Here is a 16983-nt window from a genome sequence, read left to right as displayed (position 1 = left end):
AAATAATTTTACCAAGAAAGACAAGGTACTCTCTGGGAGTTTTTTGATGAGGATATAGAAAATTCCATCATCACCTGGAGCTTTCATATTACTCGGGTCTAATTTAGAAACATTATTTTCAAAAATTTGTTCCTCAGGGCAGAGAATCACTTTTTTATTTGTTTTTGCAAATCCCGCCAGATAACTTTCATGGCAGGATCGCGTGTTATTTGATATTGTCCGGAATCCGTTAACGTCGCGTACGACCTCACCCGTAATATCGATTGGACAACATTCAAGACCGCGATAGAGGAAGCCGTGTCGTCAGTAGAAGGGCTTCCACCGTTGGAGGAATATAACTTCCTCTCCAATCTGATCTTGGATAGCGCGCTTCGAGCTCAAACTCGGCCGGTTCCTGGATCGTCTTTCCGTAGGAAACCTCCTTCCCCTTGGTGGGACCACCAATGCACTGAGGTTTATCGTAAAAAGTCTGACGCGTTTAAGCTTTTCCGGAAACGTGGAACACCCGTGCATTTCGAAGCGCACTAGGCTATTTAACGCCAACTCAAGAGCTTCATCAAAGCCAAGAAACGCGGATACTGGCGGCAATTCGAAAACGGATTATCGCGCGAAACGTCGATGAATACGCTTTGGAACACGGCGCGAAGGATGCGTAACCGGTCTTCGAACAACGAGAGCGAGGAGTACTCAGATCGTTGGATTCTCAAGTTAGCGCGAAAAGTATGTCCTGATTCCGTGCCGGCACGGATGATTCCTCGCGAAACGACGAATTCGGTAGACGTGATCAGCCAGCCTTTTTCAATGCTGGAGCTCTCACTCGCGCTCCTTTCGTGTGGCAATTCGGTTCCGGGGGCGGCTGATAGAATCAAGTTCAACTTCTTGAAGAACCTCCCAGACGTCGCTAAGAGGCGCATGTTGAACTTGTTTTGTCAGTTCCTAGAGCTCAATATTGTTTTGGATTATTGGAGGCAAGTGAGAGTTATAGCCATTAAAAAGCCTGGAAAACCCGCGTCAGATCATAACTCGTATCGTCCCATCGGGATGTTATCGTGCATTCGAAAATTGTTGGAGAAAATGATCCCTGTTCGCTTGGACAAATGGGTTGAGACGAACCACCTACTCTCAGATACTCAATTTGGTTTCCGTAGGGGCAAGGGAACGCGTTGCTTTCCACAGAAATTCAGTTGGCTTTTGCTGAAAAAAAGAGCAAATGGCTTCTGTGTTCTTGGATATTAAGGGGGCTTTCGATTCAGTATCGGTTGAAGTCCTTTCAGACAAACTCCACGCATGTGGCCTTTTTCCATTAATTAATAACTTTTTGTACAATTTGCTGTCAGAGAAACATATGAGCTTTTCTCATGGAAACTCTACAGCTTCTCGATTTAGTTACATTGGTCTCCCCCAGAGAAATTGACAATTGTCTAAGTGACAACTGCACGCTGAGACAACTTGCAGATGACGGAGTAGTGTCTATTACAGGGCCCAGAGGACCTGCAAGGACCCTTACAGGATACCTTAGACAATTTGTCTACTTGGGCTATTCAGCTAGGTATCGAATTCTCCACGGAGAAAACTGAGTTGGTCGTTTTTTCTAGGAAGCATAGCCCAGCACAACCGAAGCTTCAACTTTTGGGTAGGCCGATCACGCATTCCATGTCTTTCAAATATTTTGGGGTCTGGTTCGATTCCAAATGCACCTGGAGATCCCACATTGAGTATCTGAGACGAAAATGCCAACAAAGGGTCAATTTTCTTCGAACAATTACCGGAACGTGGTGGGGAGCCCATCCGCAAGATCTTCTAACGTTGAACAGGACAACGATTTTATCGGTTTTAGAGTACGGTAGTTTTTGCTTCCAGTCGGCGGCTAAAACGCACATCATCAAACTGGAACGGATCCAGTATCGCTGTCTTCGTATCGCGTTAGGATGCATGCACTCGACTCATACGATGAGTGTCGAAGTGGTAGCGGGCATGTTACCACTCTCTGATCGGTTTTCGGAATTATACCTCAGACTCCTCACTCGTTGTGAAATTATGAACCCACTGGTGATTGCAAGCTTTGAGAAGCTTCTTGAGCTAAGCCCTCAAACTCGTTTTATGACATTGTACTACGTGTACATAACACAGGATGTCAGCCCTTCACAGCATAATTCTCATCGTGTATGCTTCTCCGGCAATTCAGTTAGTTTTGATTTATCTATGACGCGGGAGATTCGTGGGATCCCAGAACATCATCGTTCCATGATTGTTCCGTCAATTTACGCTGCAAAGTTTGGCCAAGTTGATTCCGCAAGATCGTTCTTCACAGAGTCGTCCGCTGGTTTTGGTATTTTTAACGAATTTCATAGCGCCTCTCGAATGCTTCAAGCTCCTTGTTCCGTATATGTTGCTGAGCTGGCGGCAATATACTATACGCTAGAAACGATCGCCTCAATTCCACCAGATCACTATTTTATTTTTACGGATAGTCTCAGTTCTGTCGAGGCTGGTCGCTCCATGAGGCCGATCTTTATCTTTAAGATCTTTTGTCATCACCTTTGCATGGGTTCCAGCTCATTGCTCGATTCCGGGCAATGAGATGGCTGACTCACTTGCTAATAGTACGTTCAGACTACAGAGTTATAACATGTTATAGCGCTATCTTGATGGTGGTTTCTGTGTTGCAATTATTTGACAATCGTTATAACATGTTATAACTGCTCAGTCTGGCCAGCGTTTAAGGTGGGCGCTATAGAAGGCGAATTTTTCTTCATTTATCATCAACAGTCACTCGTCAGCTGGCAGAATAAGTGGAGTGAAGGGAGTTTGGGACGATGGCTATATTCGATCATCCCTAAGGTGTCGAAGAGTCCTTGGTTCAAGGGGTTGGATGTGGGTCGAGACTTCATTCATGTCCAATAACTATTCGTTAAACGCTCACTTGTTCCGTGTTGGGCTGGCGGACAGCAATCTCTGTGAATGTGGACAAGGTTACCAAGACGCCGATCATATTATTTGGTCTTGTGCTGAGCATCGTGGAGTCAGATCTGAGCTGTACGATTCCCTTCGGGCTCGAGGTAGACAACCTAATGTTCCAGTTCAGGATATTTTGGCTAGACGCGATCTGGAGTTTATGAAACTCATGCAACTCGAATGGATTACCAAACGTACAGTAGTTTTTGACAGTTTGACTTAACTGATAGTTCGGTAACGAAAATTAATGCTGTGGCCATTACTTAATGATCCCCAATTCAAAAACCCAGTAAAATTTTGCTGACTTCGGTAATCTAGACTAAGTGTGTATGGTTACTTGGGTACTCATACACTCAAAAAAAATATCACATATCTAATGGATGGAAACCATGTGAATTTCACATAGCTTTCATGTGATCACATAACTAAAAATCCCACCACAAAATCACATGCATATTATGAGGCCGATGAAATTCATATGAAAAATCATATAAAATTAACGTGATCGCATAAATGTTATGCGAATTTAAGATGAATTCCATTAATTTTGTTTATGGATGAAAATCATTTGCGTTTCCAATGACATGAAAACTATTTTCTGTGTATGGTCGTCAGAATGGTTCATCGGTTGCGAAGTAAAGTTTTCTGAAAGTGATGCGTAATATTTCTCAATGTTTTGATTTTATCCTACACCAATACAAATCCACACATTTTTATTGACGAATTTCCATGTGAAATTCCACATGATTTTCATGGGACCACACATAAACAGAACCCACCCAGAAGCACACATGAAATTTATGGGTCAAATGAATAGTATGTAAGGTTACAGAGTTGTTGTGCGGTTGGAGTCGCTGGAGAGGAATTGTTGACTAGAGAATAATAAGTATCGGGAATGCGCTCCCGGATATATTGGTTTGGTGAGTACGTTCCAGTTGAAGATTGTTCTTATAGGGTAGAGCGCTACTTCATCGTAATCGCCCATTTCCGTTTTATCGATCAGAACGAATCAATAATATCAATGATTTCACCGTACACAAATCAATAATAGGTTTATTTCGATCCGTTAGTTCATTACCCTAATAAAATTGTTATGGTTATTTTGCTTAACGACGTGTTCCGGGTATCATCCAAACCATTTTTTTTTTTGTTTTTTTTTTTTATTATTATGGTCACTTTAACACTCTTGGGTCATTCGTGACTTGTCCGGGGGTGAGATTTGAACTCCTGACTTTGGCGTGAGAGGTAAGGATGTTGACCACTACGCCGGGGTCGTATTGTATAGTTCTATAATTTGGGTTATCGTTCGTTTATGGTTATTTTTTATTAGGGTAGCTACAATATAAATCCTATTTGAGCGCATTGTATGAATATTTACGCTCATTGTTCGCAAAACAAAAGAAGCGCTCCTAGCGAATCCCATTTTTCTACGTTTATCCGTAGGACGAAGAAAATCTAATGACGTTTCAATGCGTTTGGACGGAATTGGAACTCTTAGGACGAATTTAGAATCAAGATTTGTGACAATGTGTGACTCTTTATGAAATCCAACGATACGCATGGAAAGGCGAATAAATTCAGAAGTCATCTTTCACAGAAATATTCCCTTTTTTTGTTCAGACCCGTTCAAAAAAGAACGGTAAAACGCGGGTTGTTCTTAGTAGGACGGAAATTAGATCAAAAACCCTACATTTCTCGATTGCATTTTCGAGGGGGCGTGTCTACTTTTGTGGGCAGTGCATTTGATGGTCGGTGTGGTATGGCTGGTGGCTCGCCCGCGCGTACTGCGCCGATAAGGTAAAGGAAAATTTTCCCTATCTGATGGTGGTGTTGACGTGCGTGGGCGGGATGCCGGTTGCGCCGGATTGGGAATCGCATGCATTGTTTGCGGGAGCGTATGCGTCCCTTCAGTGGCGTAATCGAGATTTATTTCCATCGTTCCCCTTTGTCAGAGGATGACTTCGATCGCATGAAGCATGTTCCTTGAGTTTTAACGGTTAGGTGTCTATGATTTTTTTAAAGTAGTAGCATGATTTGTCAAGAAAATAAATGTCGCAATCGAACATGCAAGTTTGGCACTTGACCGATTAGTTTTTGTTGTGTAGGTGTGTCCTTAACATGATGAGGGCCGTGGTTGAAGACTGACGGTAGTCACGGCGGGTCGTGTTTGATTTTGGGGTTTGGTGTTTTGACGTAGGACTACGTCTTTGATTTCTATATGGGGGTACACTTTGTGAAAACCGAAAATGGAACATGTAACAAATTAAGAAAGATTTTGAACGTTAATAACTCAGCTGCCCCTGGTCCAATTTCAATAATTTTATCATCAATCGATCAGAAATATGGCTACGCATCGATAACAATGCTTTCGAATGTTTATTTTCAACAATAAACTATTGAAAAACTGGTAAATATCCAGCATTGTCCAAAAGCGTCGAATTAACTAACAAATCCACCAATTTCCTACATGCATATGCTGCTTCCCCAGCACAGTCGTCAGAGAGTAGTAAGTAGACGAAACAAGTCGAAGTGGCATTCGCCTCCGATCCTCTGGCGCGTGCGAATAGGTAGGACGAAATTGCGTAATAGTTTGCACACTCATCGCCATATTCAGAACCACACAAACGCGCATTTAGCTACCTGTTATATAGACAACCAGCTCTGCCGGTACCATATTTTCTCACTTCTCATTGGTTACTGTGTATAGCCAATAGAAAGCGAGAAAATATGGTACCGGCAGAGCTGGTTGTCTATATAACAGGTAGCTAACTGCGCCTTCGCATTAGTTGCGATTCATCCGTTCAACTGTAAACATCGGTGTCGATGTCATCGTGTGATAACATCCAGGGCCTGCCATTCATCGTCTGGCTCGACGTGGTGGTGTCAAGCTCATCTCTGGTCTGATGTACGAGGAAACCCGAGGTGTGCTGAAGGTGTGCCGAGAAAATGTGATAATCTTCCAAAGGCTTTACTACTTTTCAGGGCCACCAACATTTTCCAAAAGAGTTGATTTTCTGAATATGTTCCAAATAAAATTCATATCAAAAGGTTCTTTTCAGGGCAATCATAGTCATACTAAAGAGTATAAAAAGAGAGAACCCCGCTAAAATTCCTATTCCTACACAGCCAAAAAATAGTAATATCGATCAATGTAATTCAAGCTGATGTATGAAATAATGATGTAATAGCAAAAAGCAGATACAACATTACATCAATGGATGTAATTTTGTTCGCAAAATCGATGTACATCGTACAACGTTATATTACACAATTGGAATATTCAACAATTTTTTTCCGGTGTACACAAAACACAAGCTCTTGCTGCAGTTAACAAAAATATTTATTATATCATACCACGTAGTCCTACGTCATCATTGCGTACAACCCCATTGGGCTGTCCCTTGTAGTTTTTAAATCTTTTTTCATAAGATTCAAATATTTAATTTGTATGCATGATGTATATAGGGCTTAAAACTATCCATTTGGTGAAAAATCATTCGAATTTTCCACTGAATTTGGTATCATTAATGGAGGTTTTCTTTTGGGATTTAATTTTGTTTTACGACAAATTCTCAAGTGGAAATTTGGTTAACTTCATATTACAACTTATTATTTAATTGGCCGCATGATATCGATTAATTATTTTCAGGTTCTAGTTCTATCATAAAATTCTCAAGTGGAAATTTGGTTAACTTCATATTACAACTTATTATTTAAGTGGCCGCATGATATCGATTAATTATTTTCAGGTTCTATCATAGAATTCCCGGGAAATTCCTGGATATTTTGTTTATGACCATCGTACAGCAACTCAGTCGTAGTCGACCAAAGAGTCACAACCTACTGACGAAATGAGTGGACGGAATGAATAGAATGAATACGATGCGTGTGGTTGCCTGTGTAATTGAAATGACAAACTGTTAGAATGTTTACGTATAAAAAGGGCTAAACAGCTGTGCAAGTTTACTTCTGAAACCTGAACTGCACAGGATTTTGAATTTTTTGCATCCGAATGTAAATTTTTATTCTTTACCATTTGCATTATGCATCGAATCTATAGGAAACTATTTTGTGGGAAAGGGTGTTTAGGTATTCAAGTGTTGCAAATTTTACACTTTGGTACAGCATCAAATTGTTATGCATAGTAATTCATAAGTAATGCATAATAACGGAGCAACGTGAACAAGTAGAAACCGATGAAGAAGATTTTTACGGTTTTGCATCAGATACCATTATCATCGATGCACCCGTACAATCTTCGGCTCCGAGATCTTTAAATACGAGTTCTTCACGTTTTTCAACTACGAGATTTCCAGATGATCCTTCAGAGAAATTAAATGTTCAGGGTTCAGAATTAGGAAGGTTAAGAAAGCGTAAGAGTACGCAAGTTCGAATAAAAGTAGGATTTCTAAACGTTTCATTTTATTTTAGTAAATAATTAACCATTTTGGCCATTGCATATTTTTATTATTTTTATGATTATCACACAAAGAAAAATCGTTGCTAAAATTAAAAAAATCATTGATAGAATTAAAAGTTCACATTGGTTCTTTTTGGTAGAAAGCGGTTGACTTTCAAAACAAAAGTCAGCCAACTGTTAAATCAAAAATTGTTCGCTCTGTACTTTTAAAAGTTAAAGCTTTCAAAATAAATTGTATTACTGTCAAATTAAAAACACGGTAGTGATAGAATTAAAATCAGGTTCTTTTCAATTCAAGACGAAGTTTTGGTTTGAAAATGTGATATAGTTAAAACGATAAGTAACATTTTGAAATAAAAAATACACATTTTCACCGTAATAATATCTTTATTCATTTTAAATTCTAAATAATATTTAATTTAAGGTTTTCAGATATTAGAAAAATAGATTAAAATACATTTATTATCCATTTCCTTTACAAGCGTTATGCAATGAGATTCACGAAGAGACACAATCCCGTCAAGTAAAGGTCGCGTGAAGGAACACAAAATCCGGACACTGGCAAGGCAAGCTTGATATTGTTTACCATTTCGCAATCTGTAAATCCTATGCCGCAGCTTCATAAAGTACCAACTGGTGACGGGTTTTACGGGCAGCGGGTTCTCGTCCTTCTCCCGATCAAAGTTTAATTTACCTTTTCGGTTATTATCCAGCAGGGCTTGATCCTTCTCCAACAGGAATTTGATAACGTCGATACCGAAAACTGTCGCGACTTCGTCCTGGTAGATTCCATAGTCTGATAAAAAAAAGAATCTAAAAATCCAATAACAATAACAATGAAAATAGTGTACTTACCATTTGGAATGCCAATTTCACGTGGGTTTCTACATACCAGCAAATAATGTCGGAATATTCAACTAAGAAAACTTCAGTGTCTGGTATCCCACAGAAGAATCCTGACTCTTGTGGTAACTTCAGAGCTGCATTTCATGTTCACAGCGGCCAGACTAGCAGAAAAGGCGGCATATGAGATGTCAGTGCAGCCAGTAAAAACATCGTTGAGGGGTACTTTTGACAGTTTAACAACTTTTGTTTTAAAAATATGTACTTTTAAAACCACGAATCAAAAGTAAAAGAAAAACTTTCAATTAAAAAAACTTACTTTTATTTTGAATATTTTTGCTGTTGAATCTACAAATTTTGGGAAACTTTTAATTTGAAAATGCATTATTTTTATTAATACAATTTTCGTTGTTTGTGTGAAACTAAAGGGGGAAGAATTGTAGGAGCTCAGTCGTAGTCGACCAAAGAGTCCGAACCTACTGGCGAAATGAGTGGACGGAATGAATTGAATGAACACGATGCCTGTGGTCGTCTGTGTACTTAATATGACAAACTGTTAGAATGTTTACGAAAAAGGCCTATCAATAAACAGCTGTGCAAGTTTACTTTTGAAACCTTAACTGTCGACAAGTGTTTTATTTACTCCACAGAAGAAAGACTCCTCTTGCTACTGGCCATTATCTCGGTCATCCATGCAACCATGTTTTAAAATGGCTGAATCTAGATAGATGATATCACTAAATTTCAGCGAAAAAAAAATCTTAAAAAAGTGCTATCCATCGCTTTTATGATGTATGTATATGCTTTAAGTATAATCATACGAAATAGACTTTCCTCAGGTGTAATATTTACTGTATGATAACGAAAAAAACACATACGTTATGATCCTCGCAGGACGGATCCCGTTTCCATGCTTCCTGATCTCCGCAATCACAGCAGCCACCACCACCTGATGTTGACATTTTATATTTGTGGACTCTGTGTGAAGATTTTTTAAAACACGAAGAACATAGCACACATGTTGGATCCATGCCTAAAATGAAAAAAAAAAACATTCGAACCATAATAGCTGCATAAAATGCTTGAGAATAACTTACTGCATTCGCGACAACTGTACGTAGGTTCACCAATTTTAAATACTCGGCCACAGATCGATGCGACATTATCCTCTAGCTTGAGGCGCTCCAAAAATGATTGGGAATTATCACCACAAATAAATTTTTCTATCACGTCAATTACAGCATGCTTGGAGGCTTGTTCGTCAAAAGCATAGGTTCCTAAAAATAATTGTAAAAATGTAAAAAAAAAATAAAAATTTCATTTTCAAACACAGAAGGGGGTCATAGGGCCAGGTCTCCAGTGAAACATCACTGCCCATGCACAAGGGTAGAGGTAAAGATTTGGCACCACAGAATAATAATCACAGGGATCAAGTGAATCCTACTTAAGAGGCCGGATAGGGAGGAATAGTGTTTCAAGTAGGTGATAGTTGGAGTAACAATAATAATAGTAAAAGTTGGAAAGTAAACGCACAGAGGACTATGATTTGCAATACCTGTAAATCTTGTTTTAGGATTTCATTTACTTGAGTTATTGATTAGTTTGACACGCACTTCTTACCAATCTGGAAAATCTATCAATTGACCACTTGTCAAGCAGTTTTGGCTTGACTTTCTACCAGCGATTTCACAAAACTGGACCAACTGGTTTTTATTTTTTTTTTGATGAAACACACAAATGTTGGCTACTTTTCTCGAGGTTCTAGAAGAAAAAATCTCAAAATAATGTTTTATTTCAAAGTTCGAGTAGTAGTAAATCTCATTTTAACTGCTCGAATGAAGTGGTTAATTCACCGAAGGCAATTAAATTAAAATGAAGGAGAGTTCTGTTAGTTTTGATCCGTATTTAGCCCTGCTGACCACTATTTGCAGGCAATTGTTGTTAGATCGTGTGACACTGCTACTACTACTAGGTTAATGCATACTGTTTTAAAACGCAATTTTTCAATTAAGGTTTGCTTCTTGTCTTTCAATAAATTATTCAATTAGGATCTTGCTTTCCTTTAATTTCATGAATTGATTTTCGAAAATTTGCTCAAAAGGGTTTAGTTTACATATCCTACCTTACCGAAAACATACTAAAGCACAACAATCCTAATTCTCATCTCAAATATATCAAAATATTTAACACATCCTTCCCAAAACCACACTAATTCGTAAGCGTGTGATCGAATATGACTTTTACTATTGACATTGCCTGTAAATTAACAAATACACTAAATAGGAAGATTTATTCTACAAATGAGAAATAACTTTTAAATTATAATTAATTAATTTTAACAGTTCAGATCAATAACATCTTATCATGTTTTACAAAAAAAGCAAAATTTCAACAAATTTGAAAGAATTTGCCATATGCCTGCAGTTGCCTGTTGAACTGTGGTCGTTATTTTACCTAACAAGGTCTACACTAATCACTGTAAAAAAAATTGGCTGCTACTTTTTGCTATATTTTGAGTAATTGACATTTTTGTGCATAAATTTTTTGAGACATTCATGTTAATAACTTTGTAATAAAGCATGATATATAAAATAATGGGACTTTATTGGATGAGTCAAACTGTTTTGATAATTAGCAGAGTATAAAACTTTTACATTTGACGTATATAGGTGAAAAAAAAGGAAAAACCGCCATTTTAGAGGTTAGTTTTCCTAATTACCCGATATCTCGCTTAATGTGAGTCATAGAGTTTCGATGTCTTTGTGGTGGATACGCAAACCAATTGAAAAACAGTTTGATTAAGACGCAATCATTTCCGTTAAAAGTGTCGATGCGCAACATAAACGAAAAACAAACTTGTAAATCAAAATGACATTAATGTATACCAAGCATTTCCACTGGGTCTCAAATAAACATTCCTAAGAAATCCCAAATGCAATAAACATGTTTACTAGGTCAAGCGCAAGACGATCAACAACGCACGCAGACGGCGCAATGAATGAAATGATTGTTTGCATAGCTAAGCATACTTGCAATAAGCATAATCGATTGCGTGTGACTTTTGCCACATGGTATCGGGTCAATTCGTAAACAACAGGAAGCAACATATCAACATAGGACTTGGGAAAGATTCAGCATAAACAATATTGAATTCTATCTGCGCAATTGGTTAATTAATAAAACTAACTGAAACTGAAATATACATTATTCTACAATCGCAAGTCAGAGTGTTATTAACTTCGAATTCCAGTTCATGGCGATCCTGCCAGGAGAGTTGGTATTTAAGAAAAGTGATTGAAGTTTAAGTTTTTTTTTTGTTTTCAACATTCAAAAAAAAAAGTGTTAGTAAATTTTTAAAAAGATTATGAAAAGTATATAAACACAGTGCAGTGAATAAAAGTGAAATATGTCAGGACTTAATAGTGAAAATTTTTAAGAGGACGTGGCATCGGACTTCTGCAGTTCGTTCGGCAATTTTCAGGGCGTGGAAGAGGTCAACCAATATTCCCACCACCACCAGGAGGATCAGAGGTATGGTTAGATTGTAAAAAATACGATGACAAGCAAAATGACGAGGTGGACCGCCAATTGGAAAAGTGTTAATGAAAAGTTTAGTGTTTCATAAAACAGAAAAGTTTAGTGTTTCATAAAACAGATATAACACCCCAGGATATTTTTTTTTTGTTTTTCATGCAAATTTTTGGCGAAGTAAGTCCTGGAAGGTATTACAACTCAAAGAAAACGTTTTGTAATTCATTGAAAATTAATAAAAACTCACGATGGGAAAACCCCAATCTAAAGAAGAAGTTGAGCAAAGTGGACAGCAAATATTTTCAGTAATTGAAAATCAGGAAGTGCACACAGACCTTCATGAGAATCACAAAATTAAATTGAACATTATAATTTTCTTGTTGGTTCTAATATTCTTTGTGGTACTTATAAAAATAATAAGAAATTTAATGAGACAAGATGCAGTAAAAGCTGCGCGAATAATTAAAACATTGAATACAGAAGTATAAAAATATGTAATACAAACTTATCATATGTGATTAAAAAATAATCGTCGAAACAATATGATGAAAAAAGAAGAAAAAGACAATTTGCTGAATATTTTAAGGAAGCGATATCCCAGCAGAGTTCCAAAACGTACAGAAGATATTTCAAAAAGTGAAGTGATTGAATTCTACACAGGAGACAGAGGGATCAGCATTTATAATAACCGGCTCGATGATAAAATATACCAAATTCCGCTGCAGGAGCCTGATCACATTTTGTTCCAAAATCGTTATGGCATCCTGGAATGGAGACCACAATGCCCATGAATGAAGAAAACTAAGTTAATTTAAATTATAAGTTATAATAAAAAGATAATTAAAATTTTAATGTATGGAAGAGTTATTAGACATACAAGATATTATATTACAATTGCAGAGCAATGTGAAGAAAAGTCGTAAGTATACACAACCAACTAAAGAGAAGAAAATTGAAGAATTATTATTTCTACGAAATAAATTTAAAGCAGTTTTAATAGAGAATAAGAATAATTTTAACATAAATGATTTTAATGCACTAATTAATCGATACAAGAGGATAAAAATAATTGTTAATGAAACTATAGAATTATTAAACGGTAGTGAAGAAAGTAGCACAACTGAATCTAACACAACAACTGACACAACTGAAGGAAAATTCAAGATGACTAATGAAGAAAAACTTGACTTAAGCTTGGCAATAAAGCTTATAGATCATTTTGATGGGAATTCAACAAAGTTATTAAACTTTATCGAAAATGTAAATCTATTGCAAACATACTCCGCAGGAGTACCGGTAAATGATATAATTGATTTCGTTAAAACCAGATTAATTGGTTCAGCTCATGGAGCAATTGATGGGACTGCAACATTGAATCAAGTCTCTAACAGATTAAAGTTGAAATTTGGTGTAAAAATTACACCTAAAGCTATTGAAAATGAAATGTTTGCCCTCAAACAAGGCAAAAAGACTATTTCAGAATTTGGAAATGACATGAATATTCTTGCAGCTAAGCTTGCTGCTGCACATGTTTCACAAGGAACATTCGTAAATGAATCTGCAGCTGCACCAATAGTGGAACCAATAGCTGTGAATGCTTTTGCCGCAGGCCTTCGTGACAACCAAACTTCTTTTTTTTATTAAAGCTAGAAATTCGACAAACCTAACTAAAGCAATTTCTGATGCTTTAGAAGTAGCTCCAATTCCAGCTGCTAACCCAGAAAATGCGTTATGGATTGGAACAAATAGAAGATTTTCTAACCAATCTTATTACAACCAAAATAAACCAAGAAAATACACATTTCCTAATACTCGTATATTTGGGTTTTAGTAGAGCTAAATTTATTTTATACAATCATAGTATAGATTTTGTTATTGATAGTGGAGCCTCTTGTTGTATAATTGACCAAACATACATACCTAAATGGATTGAAATAAATGACAAATATAAAATAAATATTAAGGGAGTTAATGGAATAACTACTTCACTAGGATGTGTGAACACATTTTTAAAACATGGTAAGTTTAAATTTTCAATAACATTTCATGTTGTCCACAACCTACCAAATAATGTCACTGGATTGATTGGAACTGATTTTTTAAGTCAGTATAAGTCAAGAATTGATTTTGAAACCTCAAGTTTAACATTAACAACAAATCAACAAAATATTTGCATCCCTCTGAGTAAAGCAAATGGAACATTTTTAACAATTCCAGCGAGAACAGAAATTATAACATATATTTCTACTAACGAAACAGAGCCTTGTGTGATCCTAGCACAAGAGATTGATTCTCATGTATTTATTGCAAATACTCTTGCTATTCCAGTAAATGGAAAAAATCCAGTTCGTATAATGAATGTGAAAAATTATCCCATAAATTTAAAATCTATTGCACCCCAAATACGAAAATCAAGAGATTATGAAATATTTGAACTCGGTCCAACGCCAAAGTATGACAAAAAAAGAATTGATACCCTTCGATCAGAATTAAATCTTAATCATCTTAATGAAACATATCGAGACATAATATTAAACATTTGTATCAAATACTCTGATATATTTTGCTTGAAAACAGATTCATTAGGAACAACTCCAATTTATAAACAATCTATTGGATTAAATCCTCATACTCAACCAACGTATACCAAACCATACAAACTTCCTCAATCACAAAAAGGAGAAGTTGAAAAACAAATTAATGAAATGCTTAAAGATAATATAATAGAAGAATCAAAATCTGAATGGAACAGCCCTATTTTATTAGTACCGAAAAAATCCACAAACGATTCAAAGAAGTGGAGACTTGTTATTGATTATAGAAAGGTAAATTCACAATTACAAGACGATAAATTTCCTTTACCAAATATAGAAGATGTTATTGATTCTTTAGCAGGAGCAAAAAACTTTACACATTTGGACCTTTCTCAAGGTTACTATCAATGTGAACTTAACCCGGAAGACAGACCGATTACGGCGTTTTCAACCTCCACAGGACAATATCAAATGACGAGGCTTCCAATGGGTCTAAAAATAAGTCCCTCTGCATTTTCCAGACTAATGACAGTTGCTATGTCAGGTCTTAGTTTAGAAAAATGTTTAATTTATTTAGATGATTTAATCATTTTTGGTAAAACATTTGCGGAACATAACAAAAACTTAATTTTAATATTTGAAAGACTACGAAAAGTAAACCTTAAACTGAATCCTACTAAATGTAGTTTTCTTAAAAGGGAATTAGTATATCTTGGACATTTCATTTCAGCCGAAGGAATTAAACCTGATCCAGCAAAAATAGAATGCATTAAACAGTGGCCGGTCCCTACTACAGCTGATCAAGTTAAACGTTTTATAGCATTTGCAAATTATTACAGAAAGCACATACAAAATTTTGCTAAAATTTGCATGCCATTAAATTTATTAACTAGAAAAAATGTAACATTCAAATGGAACGATGAATGTCAATCTTCATTTGATCTATTGAGAGAAAAGTTCATTAACCCACCAGTTCTTGATTATCCTGATTTTTCACAAAATAATGTATTTGTATTACACACAGACGCATCTGGATTTGCCATAGGAGCTGTTTTATCAAACCAAAACGGAAGACCTATAGCATACGCAAGTAAAGCTTTAAATAAAGCAGAAAGTAATTATGCAACAATTGAGAAAGAACTTTTAGCTATAGTTTGGTCAATTAGACATTTTCGACCTTATCTATATGGAAGAAAATTCGAAATTTGTACAGATCATAAACCTTTAGTTTACTTATTTTCTATGAAGGATTCTTCGAGTAGATTAACTAAATTTAGATTAATTCTTGAAGAATATGATTTCGATATAATTTATTTGCAAGGAAAATTTAATACAGTAGCAGATGCATTGTCCCGTATCTCCGTAAATGAGCTCAAGGAGATTAATGATAAAATAAGTGAAAATATGCTTGTAACTACAAGAATGCAATTAAAGAAAATTATTGATGACGAACTAAGTGATACATCAACGACATTGAATGGCCACAATGTTTTTGATTCGAAATTATTCGAAATTATCATTGATACTGATATAACAGAAGAAATACAATTTTCAAAAAGGTAAGCAAAGATTAAAATAAAACCAGCAAAGACATTAACTCAGCTACGGCGAATAATGGAAAGTCTGGTAAGAATTTGTATAAAGAACAAAATAAACGAGCTCGTAATGAAATTGTATGAGAAAAATGCGCAAAAATTTTATAAAGAAATAAATGAAAATGATTTATTAAAAGGCATGCCAACGATACATATTATCAAAAATAACATCGTAATTATAAACGATGATTTAACGAAGAAATTAATAATGAATGATTTTCATATGCTTCCCACTGCAGGACATGCAGGAATCAAACGAACTTTAAAAACTATGGAACAAAGATATGTTTGGAAAAACATGCCAAAAGATGTAGAAAATTTTATAAGAAAATGTGAATTATGCCAAAAATATAAAGACATAAATCAACCAAAAATTCCTATGACAATAACTTCCACTGCAACAAGTGCTTTTGAAAAAAATTATTTGGATTTGGTTGGACCCATCATTCCAGATGAACAAAGTAATCAATATATTCTAACTACACAATGTGAACTAACCAAATACATAACAGCTACCCCAATAAAAGACAAATCAACTGAAACTGTTGCGAAAGCATTCGTTGAGAATGTAGTTTTGCAGTTTGGTATTCCCAAAGAAATAGCTACAGATCGAGGAACTGAATTCATGTCAAAATTATTTACAGAAGTTTGTAATTTATTACACATCAACAAAATTAATTCAGTCGCTTATCACCATCAATCCATTGGAGCATTAGAAAATTCGCATAAAGTCATGGGAAACTTTTTACGCATACAATGTGATAACAATTCATTTCAATGGTCATCTTGGATCCCTTACTATAGATTTGCTTATAATACAACAGTTCACACAGAAACAAACAAAACACCATTTGAGTTAGTATTTGGAAAATTATGCACCTTGCCATCAAACATACATCATCCAGAAGAAATAGAGCCATTGTATAACTTTGACAATTATTGTAAAATTCTAAAATACAAACTACAAGTATCTCAAACAATAGCGAGAAATAAATTATTACAAAACAAGCAATCACGAACACAGAAGTATAATTGTAATTTAAATCACAAAGTGTATAAGCCAGGACAACTAGTGTTGATCAAAAATGAAACAAATTCAAAATTA

At 35.8% G+C, this 16983-nt stretch overlaps 1 protein-coding gene across 2 annotated transcripts in view; it reads right to left on the bottom strand.

Moving 5' to 3' along the window:
* The window catches only part of Ubr1 (Ubr1 ubiquitin ligase), a 156138-nt gene that overhangs the window by 92820 nt on the left and 46335 nt on the right, over nucleotides 1-16983 (bottom strand). For both annotated transcript variants that reach the window (XM_065233846.1, XM_065233848.1), the window contains 2 exons: nucleotides 9316-9495; nucleotides 9097-9251 (listed from right to left, as the gene is read on the bottom strand). In XM_065233846.1, the coding sequence (XP_065089918.1) occupies nucleotides 9097-9251; nucleotides 9316-9495 (335 nt within the window). The remainder of the gene's footprint in view (nucleotides 1-9096; nucleotides 9252-9315; nucleotides 9496-16983) is intronic.

Source organism: Ochlerotatus camptorhynchus, unplaced genomic scaffold (assembly GCF_037179485.1).
Source record: "Ochlerotatus camptorhynchus isolate MF236.1 unplaced genomic scaffold, CSIRO-AGI_Acam_v1.1 ptg000422l, whole genome shotgun sequence".
Lineage (NCBI taxonomy): Eukaryota > Metazoa > Arthropoda > Insecta > Diptera > Culicidae > Ochlerotatus > Ochlerotatus camptorhynchus.
The sequence above is the reverse complement of the archived record's forward strand: the minus strand, read 5'-3'. Positions and strand labels throughout refer to the sequence as shown.